Source organism: Hyperolius riggenbachi, chromosome 10, assembly GCF_040937935.1.
Source record: "Hyperolius riggenbachi isolate aHypRig1 chromosome 10, aHypRig1.pri, whole genome shotgun sequence".
NCBI lineage: Eukaryota > Metazoa > Chordata > Amphibia > Anura > Hyperoliidae > Hyperolius > Hyperolius riggenbachi.
In genome coordinates this window covers 49,708,008-49,722,200 of record NC_090655.1, presented here as the reverse complement: position 1 = coordinate 49,722,200, position 14,193 = coordinate 49,708,008, and the positions used below count along the sequence as shown (strand labels likewise).

Here is a 14,193-nt window from a genome sequence, read left to right as displayed (position 1 = left end):
TGTGCTGCAGTTATTGGATAAATTGGAGAGTGTAAGTAGGCTATTATGCCTGGCATTTGCCTCACCACCAGTGTCTTGATCGTAGCATGATTACACTCGCTACATTCTAGAAGGGGCCCTGTCTTGTCTACCTACCTGAGGCTCCAGATTTTTGTGCTGGGACAGTTTTTTTTATGAGATTACCCTTTATAAGTCCAGCATGTGGTTTATAATTTGTAGTTATAAGTAGGAATGAACTCCAGCATTTGGATTCTGATTCTGTTTTGCCGGCTGCAGCAGGGGGTCAGTTAACTTACACTTGTTACCGCCTATAGCCGATGCGCTCCTCATCGCCTTTCCATCTCTCCAATGCTTCCTCCTTCAAACTCAGTAGGTGGAAGTATTGGAGTGACATGGAATGCGGCATGGAGCACATCAGCTATAGGCGGCGACAAGGGTAAGTTAACTGCCGCTAAAGCACAGAAAGAGGTAAAAGGTCAGCACTAGATGACCCAGTAGATTTCTGAAGCAAACAGACTTGATTGGAATGTGCCTCCAGAAGAATAGATGCTCAGTTGACAATGAAATGGAAGGAATTCGGGCACCAGACCAAAGGTTCCAAATACCAGCGTAACCTTAACTGCATCTTCAGATTATTGACAGGCAGCATAGGGAGTGTAGCCTAACAGCTGTTTCACGCGATTTGCCCGCTTCCTCGGAGGCAAAAAACTCAAGTGGTGGTGTGTTTTTTTTTCCCTCTGAGGAAGCGGGCAAATCCGGCAAAACAGCTGTTAGGCTACACTCCCTATGCTGTCTGTCAATAATCTGAGGATGCAATAAAGGTTATGCTGTTTTTTAGAACCTTTGGTCTGGTGCGTGGATTCCTTTCTTTCACTGTTGATTAAGTTAACTCCACCCCCCCCCCCCCCCTGCCGCGGCCCGTAGCATTTAACCAGAATTAGGCATCTGAACACTGGAGATCATCCCTGAGGTAAAATATAAGGTTTCATATAATGTTGCAGACATGGAAAAGTGGAGTGGCCCTACAAGAACTTGTAATTATAAAATACCCATAAATGTTGACTGTCACCCAGGTCGTTGCAGTGTCTGTATCTGCTTTCACATGGAGGTGTAGAGAGAGTGTCTAGCATTACACACACCAACATCCTCACCCGTTTTAACACGCCACACACACTTCACATAAATTTCACTACCTTCATTGTGACATTGCTGCAGACCCAATCGTTGTGTTGTTCTGGCAGGATCCACATGAAGGTGCATAGTGTGGTGTCCAAGCCTCACAAGTGCCCGTACTGCTCCAAATCCTTCTCCAACCGCTCCTACCTGACTCAGCACGTGCGCATCCACTCTGGGGTCAAGCCGTACAACTGCCGCTACTGTCTGAAGGCCTTCCGCCAGCTCTCTCACCTCCAGCAGCACACACGGTAAGGGGGCCGGAGGAGAGAGCTGGGGGAGACCCGACTCCAAGCATGTGCCCTGTTACCCTTCCCCACCCACCTGATCAAAGATGTAGTCACCAGCCGCATCTCTACATACAGCCCCCCAGCTGTCATAAGCGCCCAGTGGGCTGAAAACCCCAGTAGCCCAGAATCCCTCAAAAAAAGCCATTCTGCTGCTGTTCTCGGCAGTGGGTGACCTGTGAGTCCTGAAAAGTAAAGATTTTTCCAGCTTGCAGTAATGTGATGCTCGGGACTCTTTATTTGTCCTGCTGTGTCTCTACTGCAGTTGCGTGTGTTTGTTCAGGCTGCCAGCAAGGTACAATTTGGAGGTCTCAGTACCATGATCTAGTTCATAATAGGACAAGATATATTAAAGTGGTCTGAAAGCCAGCATTTCTACTTTGCTCTAAAATATTCCTCACAGCTTGAAAGCTACTATCCCATTTCTTTTTTAGCAGATCATCACTGAAATGGTAAAACAAAAGCACTTTGTCCTGCTATTCAGCTTCAAATCCGCATCCAAACTGGAGACAACAGTATCTTTGTTTAAATTACAATGTGTGTTAACACAGTAACAAGTGAAAAGGAGCTCTCTATGCTTCAGACACACACACAGTTTAGAAAAGCTCATTAGAAGATGTTAATATATAATAAAAAGCAGTTTGAATAAAATGCAATGCCAGCTTTCAGGGTACAATAAACTACACTTTGGAAACTTGTAATTTGTAAACAGTCAATATTACTTATGCACAAAAGCAAATATGATAACTGTATGAGTAATAAAAAGTAGGAAATCACATTTTTATTGAGGCAGGGAACACACTTGACAGTTTTCGTACGCGTTTTCTGCACAGAAAAACTGAGAACTCATGTTACTCAATGGGCTAGTGCACACTTACTGTGTTGTTCGCGCGCAGAAAAAAACCTGCCATTCTGCATGATGACTCTGCACATTTTGGCAGTTTTCTCTATCAATTACATCAGCTGCTGTGAAAAAACACGCGCGTTTTCCTGCATAGAAACACACTTGGTGTGCAGAAAAAGTATGCAGGAAAACGCGCACGGAAAACTGAAAGTCAAGTGTGTTTCCTGCCTGAATGTTATGTCAGAGTTTCAGACCACTTTAATGGCTTCTCTATTACATATGCTGGATGGAGGCTTGGTGTGTCACATGACCGACCACTGTGCCACCATCCAGAGACCTTCAACTGTAAATGTCTATGTGCCTCACCCTTCAGCACTGCAGATGGTTGGAGTTGGCTGTCTGTTCCATAATTCTCCATGTAGTTGTTCTTGACCATTCACAGTGCCAGAGAGACCTGGTTCTCTTTATTAACACCCCCTCCCCAACTCTACCATACTTGGGCCTCAAGTCACAGAGATTAGTAGTTGTGTGAAATGGGAACTACCCTAAATGCAGAAAAGCTTCTTTAAAGGGGCACTGCAGCGAAAAATTGTAAAATTTAAAGTATGTGCAAACATATACAAGTAAGATGTATGTTTCTTCTAGAGTAAAATGAGCCATATATTACTTTTCTCCTATAATGCTGTCACAGTAGGCAGTAGAAATCTGACAGAAGTGACAGGTTTTGGACTAGTCCATCTGTTCATAGGGGATTCTCAGCAAGACTTTTATTCTTTATAAAGATATTCCCTAAAAAGGATTCAAACAGTGATGCTGGCCAGCTTCCCTGCTTGCTACACAGTTTGGCAGTTGGACAGAGCGACTGCTATTCACTAAGTGCTTTTGAAAATAAATATATCCCTGAGAATCCCCTATGAAAAGATGTACTAGTCCAAAACCTGTCGCTTCTGTCAGATTTCTACTACCTACTGTAAGTGACAGCAACATAGGAGGAAAGTAATAATGGCTCATTTTACTCTGGAAAAAAATGTACTACTTATTTGTATATGTTTGCACATATTTTAAATTTTACAATTTTTCGCCATAGTGTCCCTTTAAGTTGCACTGGCGGGTGGCAGATGTGACGCTGAACTGCTCGGCATGTGAATCCCCTATAAGCTTGTCAGGGGTTGGTGAAAATCTAATCACCAGCTTTGTAGGCTGACTGGAAGGCTTTAGGAATATGGATTTATTTAAAAATGATCTATTTAAACTGATTGTGACTCTGATGTAAACTTGAGCAGTATAAGCATTTTCTAACTCCATAATCAGAAGTTCACCTGCAGGGAAAACTGTTGGTCTGTTACCCTAGATATGCAAATCGTTCCTAGTTGATGCAGGATTATGCAAATTCTGTATGCAAACAGACCAATCAAATGGGTCTATTTTCAAGCTGCATGAATTTGCATAATTCTGTATCCATTTGGAACTATTTGCATCTCCTTGACCATTCCTAGTAGGCACATATCTGTAGATTGGGTTATAGGCCCCACCCATTACAGGGAGACTAGAGATCTACTGGCACCCCCAATACTTCCCCCTCAGAACCCGCCATGCACAAACTTCTCAGAAGAAGCTCTGACTCTCCAGGAAGATGCAGAAATCTGTAGCTCTCCACAGATGGGTGTGAATTGCTTGCTTAATGTTCATGCTGCTACACATTATACTTAAAGGGAACCTAAATTTACTGTCATTTGAACAGTTTAACTTACTCAGGGCTTCTTCCACCCCCCCCCCCCCCCCCCGTAGTTCTTCTGGTCACTTTCCGTCATTCTGCTCTGTCGTATTGAGCTGTTGTGCCCCTCTGAAATCTGGTTGACTGGGCCGGTTGGGGGCTACCAACCATGCATGTGCGTCCATGCACCTGTAACGGTTCGGCGCATATGTAGTAGCAAAAGCGCCCAGAGCCACACATGCAGCTTTCAGAGGAGCACAGCTGCTGATCGAAACACAATGGAATGATGGCAAAGGAGGATTACAGAGGGCTGGAAGAAGCCCTGGGTATGTTGTCATGCCCACATTACATTGATTTTAGGTTCCCTTTAAGGATTCCTACAGTAGTGGTTTACCCCGTACTGGACAAACCCCAGGAGCCAGCCAACCATCAGAGGTCAGATCATGCCTGTTCTCATATCTTGATGTGGATGGAAGCACTTATTCCAGCTTCCTATAGAAAGGACCTGTCACGTGTGAAATGTTTTATCAGTCAGTTTGGTGCAGCGGGTGAAATCTTAATTCCTTTGGATATCCCCAATCTTTCTTTTTAGAGGTCAGCCTGAACACAGCTGAGTCTCGGCTCTATGCGATCCTCTGTGCAGCCTCTATCTTTCTGTTGTGGTCTAAAGATGTGCTAGAATCTGGAGATGGGAGACTGGCAAATGTCAAAAACTCTCCAGTTACATTGCAGCCACTGGACATACCTTTGTCAGCCGAAAGCATAGCTTGTAATAGTTTAGGCAGTCAGTCTACCGAGCAGTCAGTGACGGTTACATATGCTGGGCTCAGCCTAGCAGACTGTGCTGTCCTATGGAGAAAGGAGGGTGAGGCGAAATGAGTCTCCCACATTTTGGCTGTTTAGGGCAGTCTGTACAGAGATTAACCTGTCCTCAGCTTTAGTGATGCATCGGGGTAACCCTGTCCTCAAAAGTACATTTCTCCCAGAGTACAATGTGCTCTAAATTACTTTTTTCTCTTATGTTGCCGTCATTTACCATAGGTGGTACGAATCTGACAGAACTGACGGGTTTTGGACTAGCCCATCTTATCATGGGGGATTCTCAGGGTTTTCCTTATTTTCAAAAGCACTTTGTGAATGGCATTTGCTCAGTCCAGCTGCCGGAATACTGTGCAAACAGGGGGTGGCCTGCATCTTTATATTGATCCTTTCCAGTGAGTGCTTTTGTAAAGAATAAATGAAATTCTAAGAATCCCCCATAAAGAGATGGACTAGCCAAAAACCTGTCAGTTCCCATCAGATTTCTACTAACTACTGTAAGTGACAGCAACATAGGAGAAAAGTAATTTTATATTGTTATTATTTTGTATTTATATAGTGCTGACATCTTCCGCAGCTCTGTACAGAGTATATATAGTCTTGTTACAAACTTTCCCTCGGAGGAGCTCACAATCTAGTCCCTTTGTAGCACGTTTTACTCTGGAAGAAACCTACTTCTTTGTAGGTGTATACATGTACTTTACATTTTACAGTTTTGGTCCTTTCTGGCTCCAGGATTGAAAAGACCCACAAATTGAGTTTGCTTTGTAGGGTAGGACTCAATCACGATACAATCGAATTCCAATTGGATAGCCATCAATGGGCTTGCCCTGAGGGTTATCGTCACGGAGAGCTGCTTCCTTTGGCTGCTGGAGGCTTGGCCTGTCCCATAACCTCATCGCTCCATCACGCAATGCTGTCCTGCACAACAAACGTTGTCGGAATAACGGTGGACATAGTCCAGCTTAGCAAAGAGCACCTCACATGGGGCAACCCTGTCTGATTGAGGGGTCACGTAATTTATCCCTGAGCTGTAAAGGTGCCCAGTAAGGGTACAATATTTTCACTAGCCGAGATCATTCCATCAGATTTGTGGGGTTGAAAGTAATCGGAAGGTAATTGACTGTTCTTATCAGCTGGACAATTATGCCACTTTTTCTCTTACGGTCACAAAATCCAGCGTTCCAGTCGATTAAATGTTCTATTCCAAACGCCCATAGAATCGCTAAACACAATTATCTCCACATACTGGATGTTTTTTCTGCACAATTCGTTCATAAAAATCTGATCGGTGATCGCATCTGAGGAAAATATTGTACTGTTAATGGGCACCTTAAAAGACACCAGAGATGAAAATAAAAATTGTTCATTTACTTACCTGGGGCTTTTTCCAGCCCCTGTAGGCTTGTATGTCCCTCGCCAGCCTCCCGATCCTCCTTGCTCAGCTGCTCTTCCTGCTCCTGCACACTGCATAAAGCCTCATAGACGCGCATGCGCAGAACGGCACAGGAGTGAGATCAAGTATGCATGCCGCCAGGGTGACATGGCTGCAGGAGCAGTGCGGACAGCTGAGCGAGGACGGCGCCCAGGAGGATTGTAGAGAGGGACATACAAGCCTACCGGGGCTGGAAGAACCAGGGAAGTAATGGGAACAATTTTTATTTTCACCTCTGGTATCCTTTAAAGGACAACTGTAAGGAGAGGGATATGGAGGCTGCCATATTTATTTCCTTTTAAACCAGGGGTCTCAAACTCAATTTACCTGGGGGCCGCAGGAGGCAAAGTCAGGATGAGGCTGGGCCGCATAAGGAATTTCACAATCGCGGCGCAACGCCGCCTCTGCCCGCCCCTCTCACTCGTCCTTCACAGAGACGGGCGGGGAGAGGCGGCGATTGACGTCAGGAAGAGCAGAGCTGAACCTGAAATTGCTCCCCGGGCGGTTTGGGGGCTCTGCAGCCCTCATTTAGCGGCAGGGATGCGGCGGATTACTTGGGAGCACTGAAGTGAACTATAAAGAAGCTTTTGCCGGCGAGGGCCACAAAATATTGCATCGAGGGCCGCAAATGGCCCGCGGGCCGCGAGTTTGAGACCCCTGTTTTAAACGATGCCAGTTACATGGCTATCCTGCTAATATTCTGCCTTTAATACTTTTAGTCATAGACCCTGAACAAGCATATGCAGATCAGACGTTTCTGGCATTATTGTCAGATCTGACAAGATTAGCCACATGCTTGTTTCTGGTGTTATACAAAGACTATTGTAGACAAATAGATCAGCAGGGCTGCCAGGCTTCTGGTATTGTTTAAAAGGAAATAAACATTGCCATATTTTGCTTACTTCAGTTGTCCTTTAAGGATTAAGAATTGTCTGAAACGACTGCTGTGGGATTCATTTAGCTCTAAGAGCTGGTTTCTGTGGAAAGAAGTGGCTCTGAGAAAAAGCTTATTGGAAAATGTTAACCACCTGACAAATAGGATATTTTAGTAGTGATAGGTCCTTTTAGCAATGCCTGCTGTCTTCTGGGGTTACTAGCTGCTCCTGGTTTTCATAGTAGTTGTCCAGTGCTGGGTTCCACCAATACAACCCTTCCTTGCTTGTGCCTGTGTCCCATGTCCTGTAAGTCTGTGTCTGTCTAGCTGCATACGCTGTTCTCGCTCCCGTCTATCTTCTTTGAATGACCCAGAGCCAACCATTGTGTTGTTCTGGCAGGATCCACATGAAGGTGCATAGTGTGGTGTCCAAGCCCCACAAGTGTCCGCACTGCTCCAAAACCTTCGCCAACAGCTCCTACCTGGCCCAGCACTTGCGCATCCACACGGGGGCCAAGCCGTACAACTGCCGCTACTGTCAGAAGGCCTTCCGCCAGCTCTCTCACCTCCAGCAGCACACACGGTAAGGGGGCCGGAGGAGAGAGCTGGGGGAGCCCCGACACCAAGCATGTCCCCCTCTTCCCTTTCCCTACCAACCGCATGCACACGTGTCTGAATGGAAACCGGGGTCAGGGGAGGGATGACACCCTGTCTGCTCATTTCACACCCATTAACATCCCCTCCCTGCCCTCTGCTGCTTTCCCATGGCTGTTCATGGTGATGATCCATCCTGTATAACTAATGTTTTTCTGTTCTTTCTCTGCATACAGGATTCATACTGGAGACAGACCCTACAAGTGTGTCCATCCTGGATGTGAAAAGGCCTTCACCCAGCTGTCCAACCTGCAGGTAGTAACATTACTCTGACTCCCATTCACATCGTCAATGCAAAAGAAACCCCCTTCACCTTCAGAACTGAGAAAATCGTCTATTTTGATATCGTGTAGGGTAAAAGGCATTTTATAACGGTCTGTGCCTCCACTTGTGAGACTTATCTCACTTCCTGTTCTTTCAGACCAGAGAATGCCTGAGGTGGTTCTTCCTTATAGACGTTGTCCAGTGTTTATGACTAATTCTTACTTTGTTTTTTCTTCTTCAGTCTCACAGAAGGCAGCACAACAAAGACAAACCGTTCAAGTGCCACAATTGCCACCGGGCGTATACAGACGCCACATCGCTAGAGGTTCACCTGTCAACGCACACCGTCAAACATGCCAAGGTGTACACCTGTTCCATCTGCAGCCGGGCGTATACTTCGGTATGTTCTTTATTCACAATATTCCGATCAGCATGTTTTTCAAACACAACACCCACTGTTCTGCTACAGTTTTATTTCTACAGCTGTAAGTTTCCAATGTCACCTCTCCTAAATATTCATTTGTAGACTCTCAGTAGACAACCTTCCTTTGAATAGACCCCTCAGGACCTTCCCCTTCTTGGAATGCACCTTTTTTGGCCTTCCTTTTCATCTGAATGGCCTCCACTTTACTGCTCGTCAGGTGTATTTATGGGGATGAATTAAAGGTGTGATCAAGATTTGCTTCATATTGACTGGTGCCCGGATTCTGTCTTCCCTGTGTGCCAATAACGATTTCACAGAATGCTCTACTCTGTATCTTCTACTCTGTTTCTTCCTCTTCATCTGAATGTTAACTTCTGGGCCCTTACCTTCCTCTAGATCCTTTCCTTTGAATGTTTTTCTCTAGATCTCCCCTCCTTCTTCTAAATGTTCTCCTCTAGATCCTCTCCCTTATCTTATTGTTTTCTTCAAGGCCCTTCCTTTATTTAGAATGTTTTCCTCTAGATCTCCCCCTTCCTCTGAATATTTTCCTCTACATCCTCCCCTTCCTCTGAATGTTTTGTGCTATATCATCATCTTCCTCTCAATGCTTTCCTCATGACCCTCCTTTTACTTTGAATGCTCCTTTCTTTCCAAGGTTTTTCGCTGGATCTGTCCCTTTCTCCAAATGCTACCATCATGACATTGAATGCTCCTGAAGGACCTTCCCCCTTTTCTGCAAGCTTCCCTCTGGATCTTTCTACTATATAAATGCTCTCCTCTGGAGCTGTGGCATACAATCTTCATTATCAGAAGACTGTCCTCGCCTCCTTGCTCTATACTGCCATGTAACAAGGCAGGAGTGCATGGATTACAAGCACTTATGCTTCTAATTCTTGTTCTTTTGCTTCAGGCTGCATTAGCAGGCAACTTTCATACCTCTGTCACATTTTCTGGTTTTGTTTTGACACCATAAGACATTTCAGTTTTTTTGTGTAGATTTTTTTTTTATGGTGTGTTGATGATCATGTGTGCTTTTATTTCCTCTCAGTGATGGCTTGTTTCTATACTTAATCTCGTTCCTACAGGAGACCTATCTGATGAAACACATGAGAAAACACAATGCTCCAGAGACACCTCCTACACAGGTTCTGACCTCCCAAGCGCATTTCACCCCCGTCTCCCAGGCCCCTTCCTCTGATGGACCTCAATGCTCGTTCGACATGAACCCTTTCAAGACCGACCACCACAAGGACTTGTGCCTGACCGTCTCCACCAGCACCATTCAAGTGGAACATCTGGCCAGCTCCTAGTTACGCACATAGGAATAGAGCATAAGGGCAAAGGAGAGAGAGAGAGAGATCCCAGACCAGACAATGTAGGAAGTATTGATGGGTCTGGACCATACCTCTCCTGGAGGGTAGGGGGAACTCAAGAGACAGATGTCCAATTATGGGCAGGAACTTTAGCCTTGCCATGATGCAGACAGCACAGAGAATGAACTCTGATGCAGCCTCAGTATATTGGAGGCCTTCAAGCTCTTTCGGGAATGGTTTTGAGCCCAGATGCAATCCATGCTGCTCATTGATAGTATGCATTAACGTGATATGGAACGGCTGCAGTGCACAAGCAGTGTTACAGGCCAGGCACTGCGCTCCCTGTGTTAAGTCAAGCCTGCAGTAACAGCACTGTCGCTAAATGGGACGATGCATCGCCAGTGTTAAGGAACGACTCTGCAGAAATCACGCCCAGCAAAATCTGCCCATGTAGGACAGAGCGGGTGAAAGATGAATTTCAAATTTTGGACTTTTTATTTTATACCCTTATACTTAAGAGGGGGGTGGGGGGAGGGAGTTCTGTATTATATATTATTTTATCCTTCTCTGGTTCCTGCTCTTCCTTGCCCAACATCGTCCCTGGAAGTACTCCGCATAGTTGGGACGAAGGGAGACTGACTGACACGGCCGTTCTGGGGAGAGGAGGAGTAGGCCACCGAGTAGACGCTCTGCATTAAAGGTTATATTAGCTAGTTCTGCTAATCTGCCAGGGAATGTTTAAGCCTGTGTCCTGGATATAATTATGTATAAATATATACAGAACAAAGTGTGTATATCTATCCACTTTAGCTTATTTACCACTCTTGGTTATTTTTTTGTATGCAGTCTGGTACATCGTATGGCCAGGGGCACATCCAGGGCAAACTGCCACAGATCTGGCCACCCCCTTCCCAGACTAAACTAGGTTTGTTCTGATTTTCCCTTTGTCTGCCATCTTTAACCTGCTTCCATCCTGTATGGCGTGCTGCACTCGGTTATCTCCAAATGTAGGTCTCTCCTGACTTCTGGAAACTGATGTCCGGATGTCGGTAACATGACACGGATCTGTACTAAAGCCTCTCTACTATACCTGCTCATCTCACTTTACCCAACCTGCTCTTCTGCCCAGAGACTTCACTGCCCCTGCCGGTCTTCTCTCCGACTGTTTATTGCTTTTTTTAACTAATTCCCTAACATCCAGTTTACTGTAGCCAGGCCTCTTCCTGCTTTACTTTGGCTTCTATTCCCATTCATTCAGCTGTAACCTGTCACCTTCTCTACTTGCTCTGATGTGGCCTCTTCTGCCTTCCTCCTCTAGCTATATCCTGCCTTCTCTCCTCATGCATTCTGCTATAACTAGGTACCCCTTCCTTAAATCTGCCCTATGCCATCGTTTTGCTGATCATCCAGTCTAGTATAATCCGGAAACACCTTGCAGTCTCCTACCAACCTCTCCCCATCCTAACATGGTTCCTTCCCCTGCCCTCATCTTTCTCTCTAACACGCCTTCTCTTCCCTAACCTAGCTCCTGCAGTCTATCATTGCCACTTCCTCTACCTCCTCTCTAACATGGCGTTTTCCTCTTCCCTAACCTAGCTCTGCACACTATCATTGCCACTTCCTACATCTCCTCTCTAACATGGCGTTTTCCTCTTCCCTAACCTAGCTCCTGCACGCTATCCTTGCCTCTTGCTGCACCTCCTCTCTAACATGGCTTTTTCCTCTAACCTAGCTCCTGTGCTCCATCCTTGCCTCTTGCTCCACCTCCTCTCTAGCATTACTTTCTCCTCTTCTCTAACCTAGCTCCTGCACGCTATCCTTGCCTCTTGCTGCACCTCCTCTCTAACACGGCGTTTTCCTCTTCCCTAACCTAGCTCCTGCACGCTATCCTTGCCTCTTGCTCCACCTCTCTAACATGGCTTTTTCCTCTAACCTAGCTCCTGTGCTTCATCCTTGCCTCTTGCTCCACCTCCTCTCTAGCATTACTTTCTCCTCTTCTCTAACTTAGCTACTGCGTCTATCCTTTCCTCTTCCTCCTCACTAACATAGCTTTTGTTTTGACCCTCCTCCATTACTTTCCTTGTTCATATCTTCTCATTGTCTTCAACCTGGCTTCTTTTCCTGACACTCCTACACTTTCAGCCTGGATTCTTTCTCCTCCCCCTCTTCATCCTGACTTCCACCTACTTGGTAATCTGGCATTTCCCCCTCTTTTTCAGTTTGGCATCCAGCAGCTTGTCTGTCTTGTTAATTCTCCCTAACCTAGCTGCTTTCCTTTTCTCCTCCTCTGTTGGTTTTAGTTGTCCTCATTCTCCTCCTTACTATTGTGACCTCTTTTACCAGCTGTCTTCCTCTATCTGCACACTTTTCTTCGCTGACATTTTCCTTTTCCCCATTCTAATCTGACTTCTTTCTTCTTGTACTCCCTTCTACCAGGGATGTCAAATTCCAGTCCTCAAGGGCCGAGGTCCTCGCACAATTTTGGCACAGCTCAAATTGGTGAGACGAAATTGAGAAGGGTGTGATCTACTCATCAAGCAGAACACATTTCTCCATTTCTTTTTCTAAGCACTGGCATGGATATGGCTCTCCACTTCCATTCTAGCTTGACCTGTCTTCTTCCATTTCCATCTCTTCTTTCCAGGCTTTTCTGCTCTACTCTAACCTGGCTTCTTTCCTCTTCCAGCCAATAGTAACCTGTGTTTGTCGTCCTACTTTTTTAGCTTCTATTCTCCTCTTCATAAACCCGATGAGACTGTTATACTCTCTGCTGTTGGTTTGTGTCTTGCTCTTCCATGCCTTCTCTATTTGTTCTTTGTCTTGTTTACCTTCAGAAATGTTAGCATATTCATTTTGGGTAAAAAAAAAAAAATCACTCTTTCAAGGAGACAAAATTTCATTCAGCTGTAGTTCTGTTGGAGGCCTTGTTCTGGCCATATCCAGCAGTTCTGGTATCCTTTCATGTTCTCATTTTTAGTATATTGTATAGAAATAAACCACCATATACATTGTGTTTTACATTCTGTGTAGCTGACGTGAAGTACATTTTATGTACCATGTTTTAGTTTGGGCAGAACAATCCTTTGTTTTGGGAGATGAGATGGAGAGCACAGTGCTAATAAAGGAAACGGCATGAATTTGGGAAGTTGTGAACTCAGAGATGGTGTAGGAGCAGCATAACTATATATAGAGTAGGGAGCACAGTGCTGGGCTGTGGGGTGAGAGCAGGGAACTGATGGGAGTAGGTGCACAGCATACCTCTGTATTGGGGTGGGAGCACAGTGCTGGGCTGTTGGGTGGGAGCAGGGACCTGATGGGAGGAGCAGCACAGCATAACTATATATAGAGGATGGAGTACAGTGCTGGGCTGTTGGGTGAGATCAGGGAACTGATGGGAGGAGCAGCACAGCATAACTATGTATAGAGTAGGGAGCACAGTGCTGGTCTGTTGGGTGAGAGCAGGGAACTAATGGGAGTAGGAGCACAGCATAACTATGTATAGAGTAGGGAGCACAGTGCTGGGCTGTTGGGTGAGAGCAGGGAACTGATGGGAGTAGGAGCACAGTGCTGGGCTGTTGGGTGAGAGCAGGGTACTGAAGGGAGGAGCAGCACAGCATACCTCTGTATTGGGGAGGGAGCACAGTGCTGGGCTGTTGGGTGGGAGCAGGGAACTGATGGGAGTAGGAGCACAGCATAACTATGTATAGAGGATGGAGTACAGTGCTGGGCTGTTGGGTGGGAGCAGGGAACTGATGGGAGGAGCAGCACAGCATACCTCTGTATTGGGGAGGGAGCACAGTGCTGGGCTGTTGGGTGGGAGCAGGGAACTGATGGGAGTAGGAGCACAGCATAACTATGTATAGAGTAGGGAGCACAGTGCTAGTCTGTTGGGTGAGAGCAGGGAACTAATGGGAGTAGGAGCACAGCATAACTATGTATAGAGGATGGAGTACAGTGTTGGGCTGTTGGGTAAGAGCAGGGAACTGATGGGAGTAGGTGCACAGCATAACTATGTATAGAGTAGGGAGCACAGTGCTGGTCTGTTGGGTGAGAGCAGGGAACTGATGGGAGTAGGAGCACAGCATAACTATGTATACAGTAGGGAGCACAGTGCTGGGCTGTTGGGTGAGAGCAGGGGGCTGATGGGAGTAGGAGCACAGCATACCTCTGTGTTGGGGAGGGAGCACAGTGCTGGGCTGTTAGGTGAGAGCAGGGAACTGATGGGAGTAGGTGCACAGCATACCTCTGTGTTGAGTAGGGAGCACAGTGCTGGGCTGTTGGGTGAGAGCAGGGAACTGATGGGAGTAGGAGCACAGCATACCTCTGTGTTGGAGAGGGAGTACAGTGCTGGGCTGTTGACTGGGAGCAGGGAACTGATGGGAGTAGGAGCAC

The 14,193-nt window shown here is 46.1% G+C and overlaps 1 protein-coding gene across 6 annotated transcripts in view; it reads left to right on the top strand.

Moving 5' to 3' along the window:
- ZNF384 (zinc finger protein 384) overlaps positions 1-12,819 on the top strand; it is a 77,361-nt gene extending 64,542 nt beyond the window's left edge. For 4 of the 6 annotated variants that reach the window (XM_068258267.1, XM_068258266.1, XM_068258265.1 and 1 more), the window contains 5 exons: positions 1,242-1,424; positions 7,547-7,729; positions 7,977-8,055; positions 8,306-8,464; positions 9,574-12,819. In XM_068258267.1, the coding sequence (XP_068114368.1) occupies positions 1,242-1,424; positions 7,547-7,729; positions 7,977-8,055; positions 8,306-8,464; positions 9,574-9,798 (829 nt within the window). In that variant the 3' untranslated portion in view covers positions 9,799-12,819. The remainder of the gene's footprint in view (positions 1-1,241; positions 1,425-7,546; positions 7,730-7,976; positions 8,056-8,305; positions 8,465-9,573) is intronic. The other 2 variants (XM_068258269.1, XM_068258268.1) reach the window with 1 other exon arrangement.
- The last annotated feature ends 1,374 nt before the right edge of the window (positions 12,820-14,193 follow it).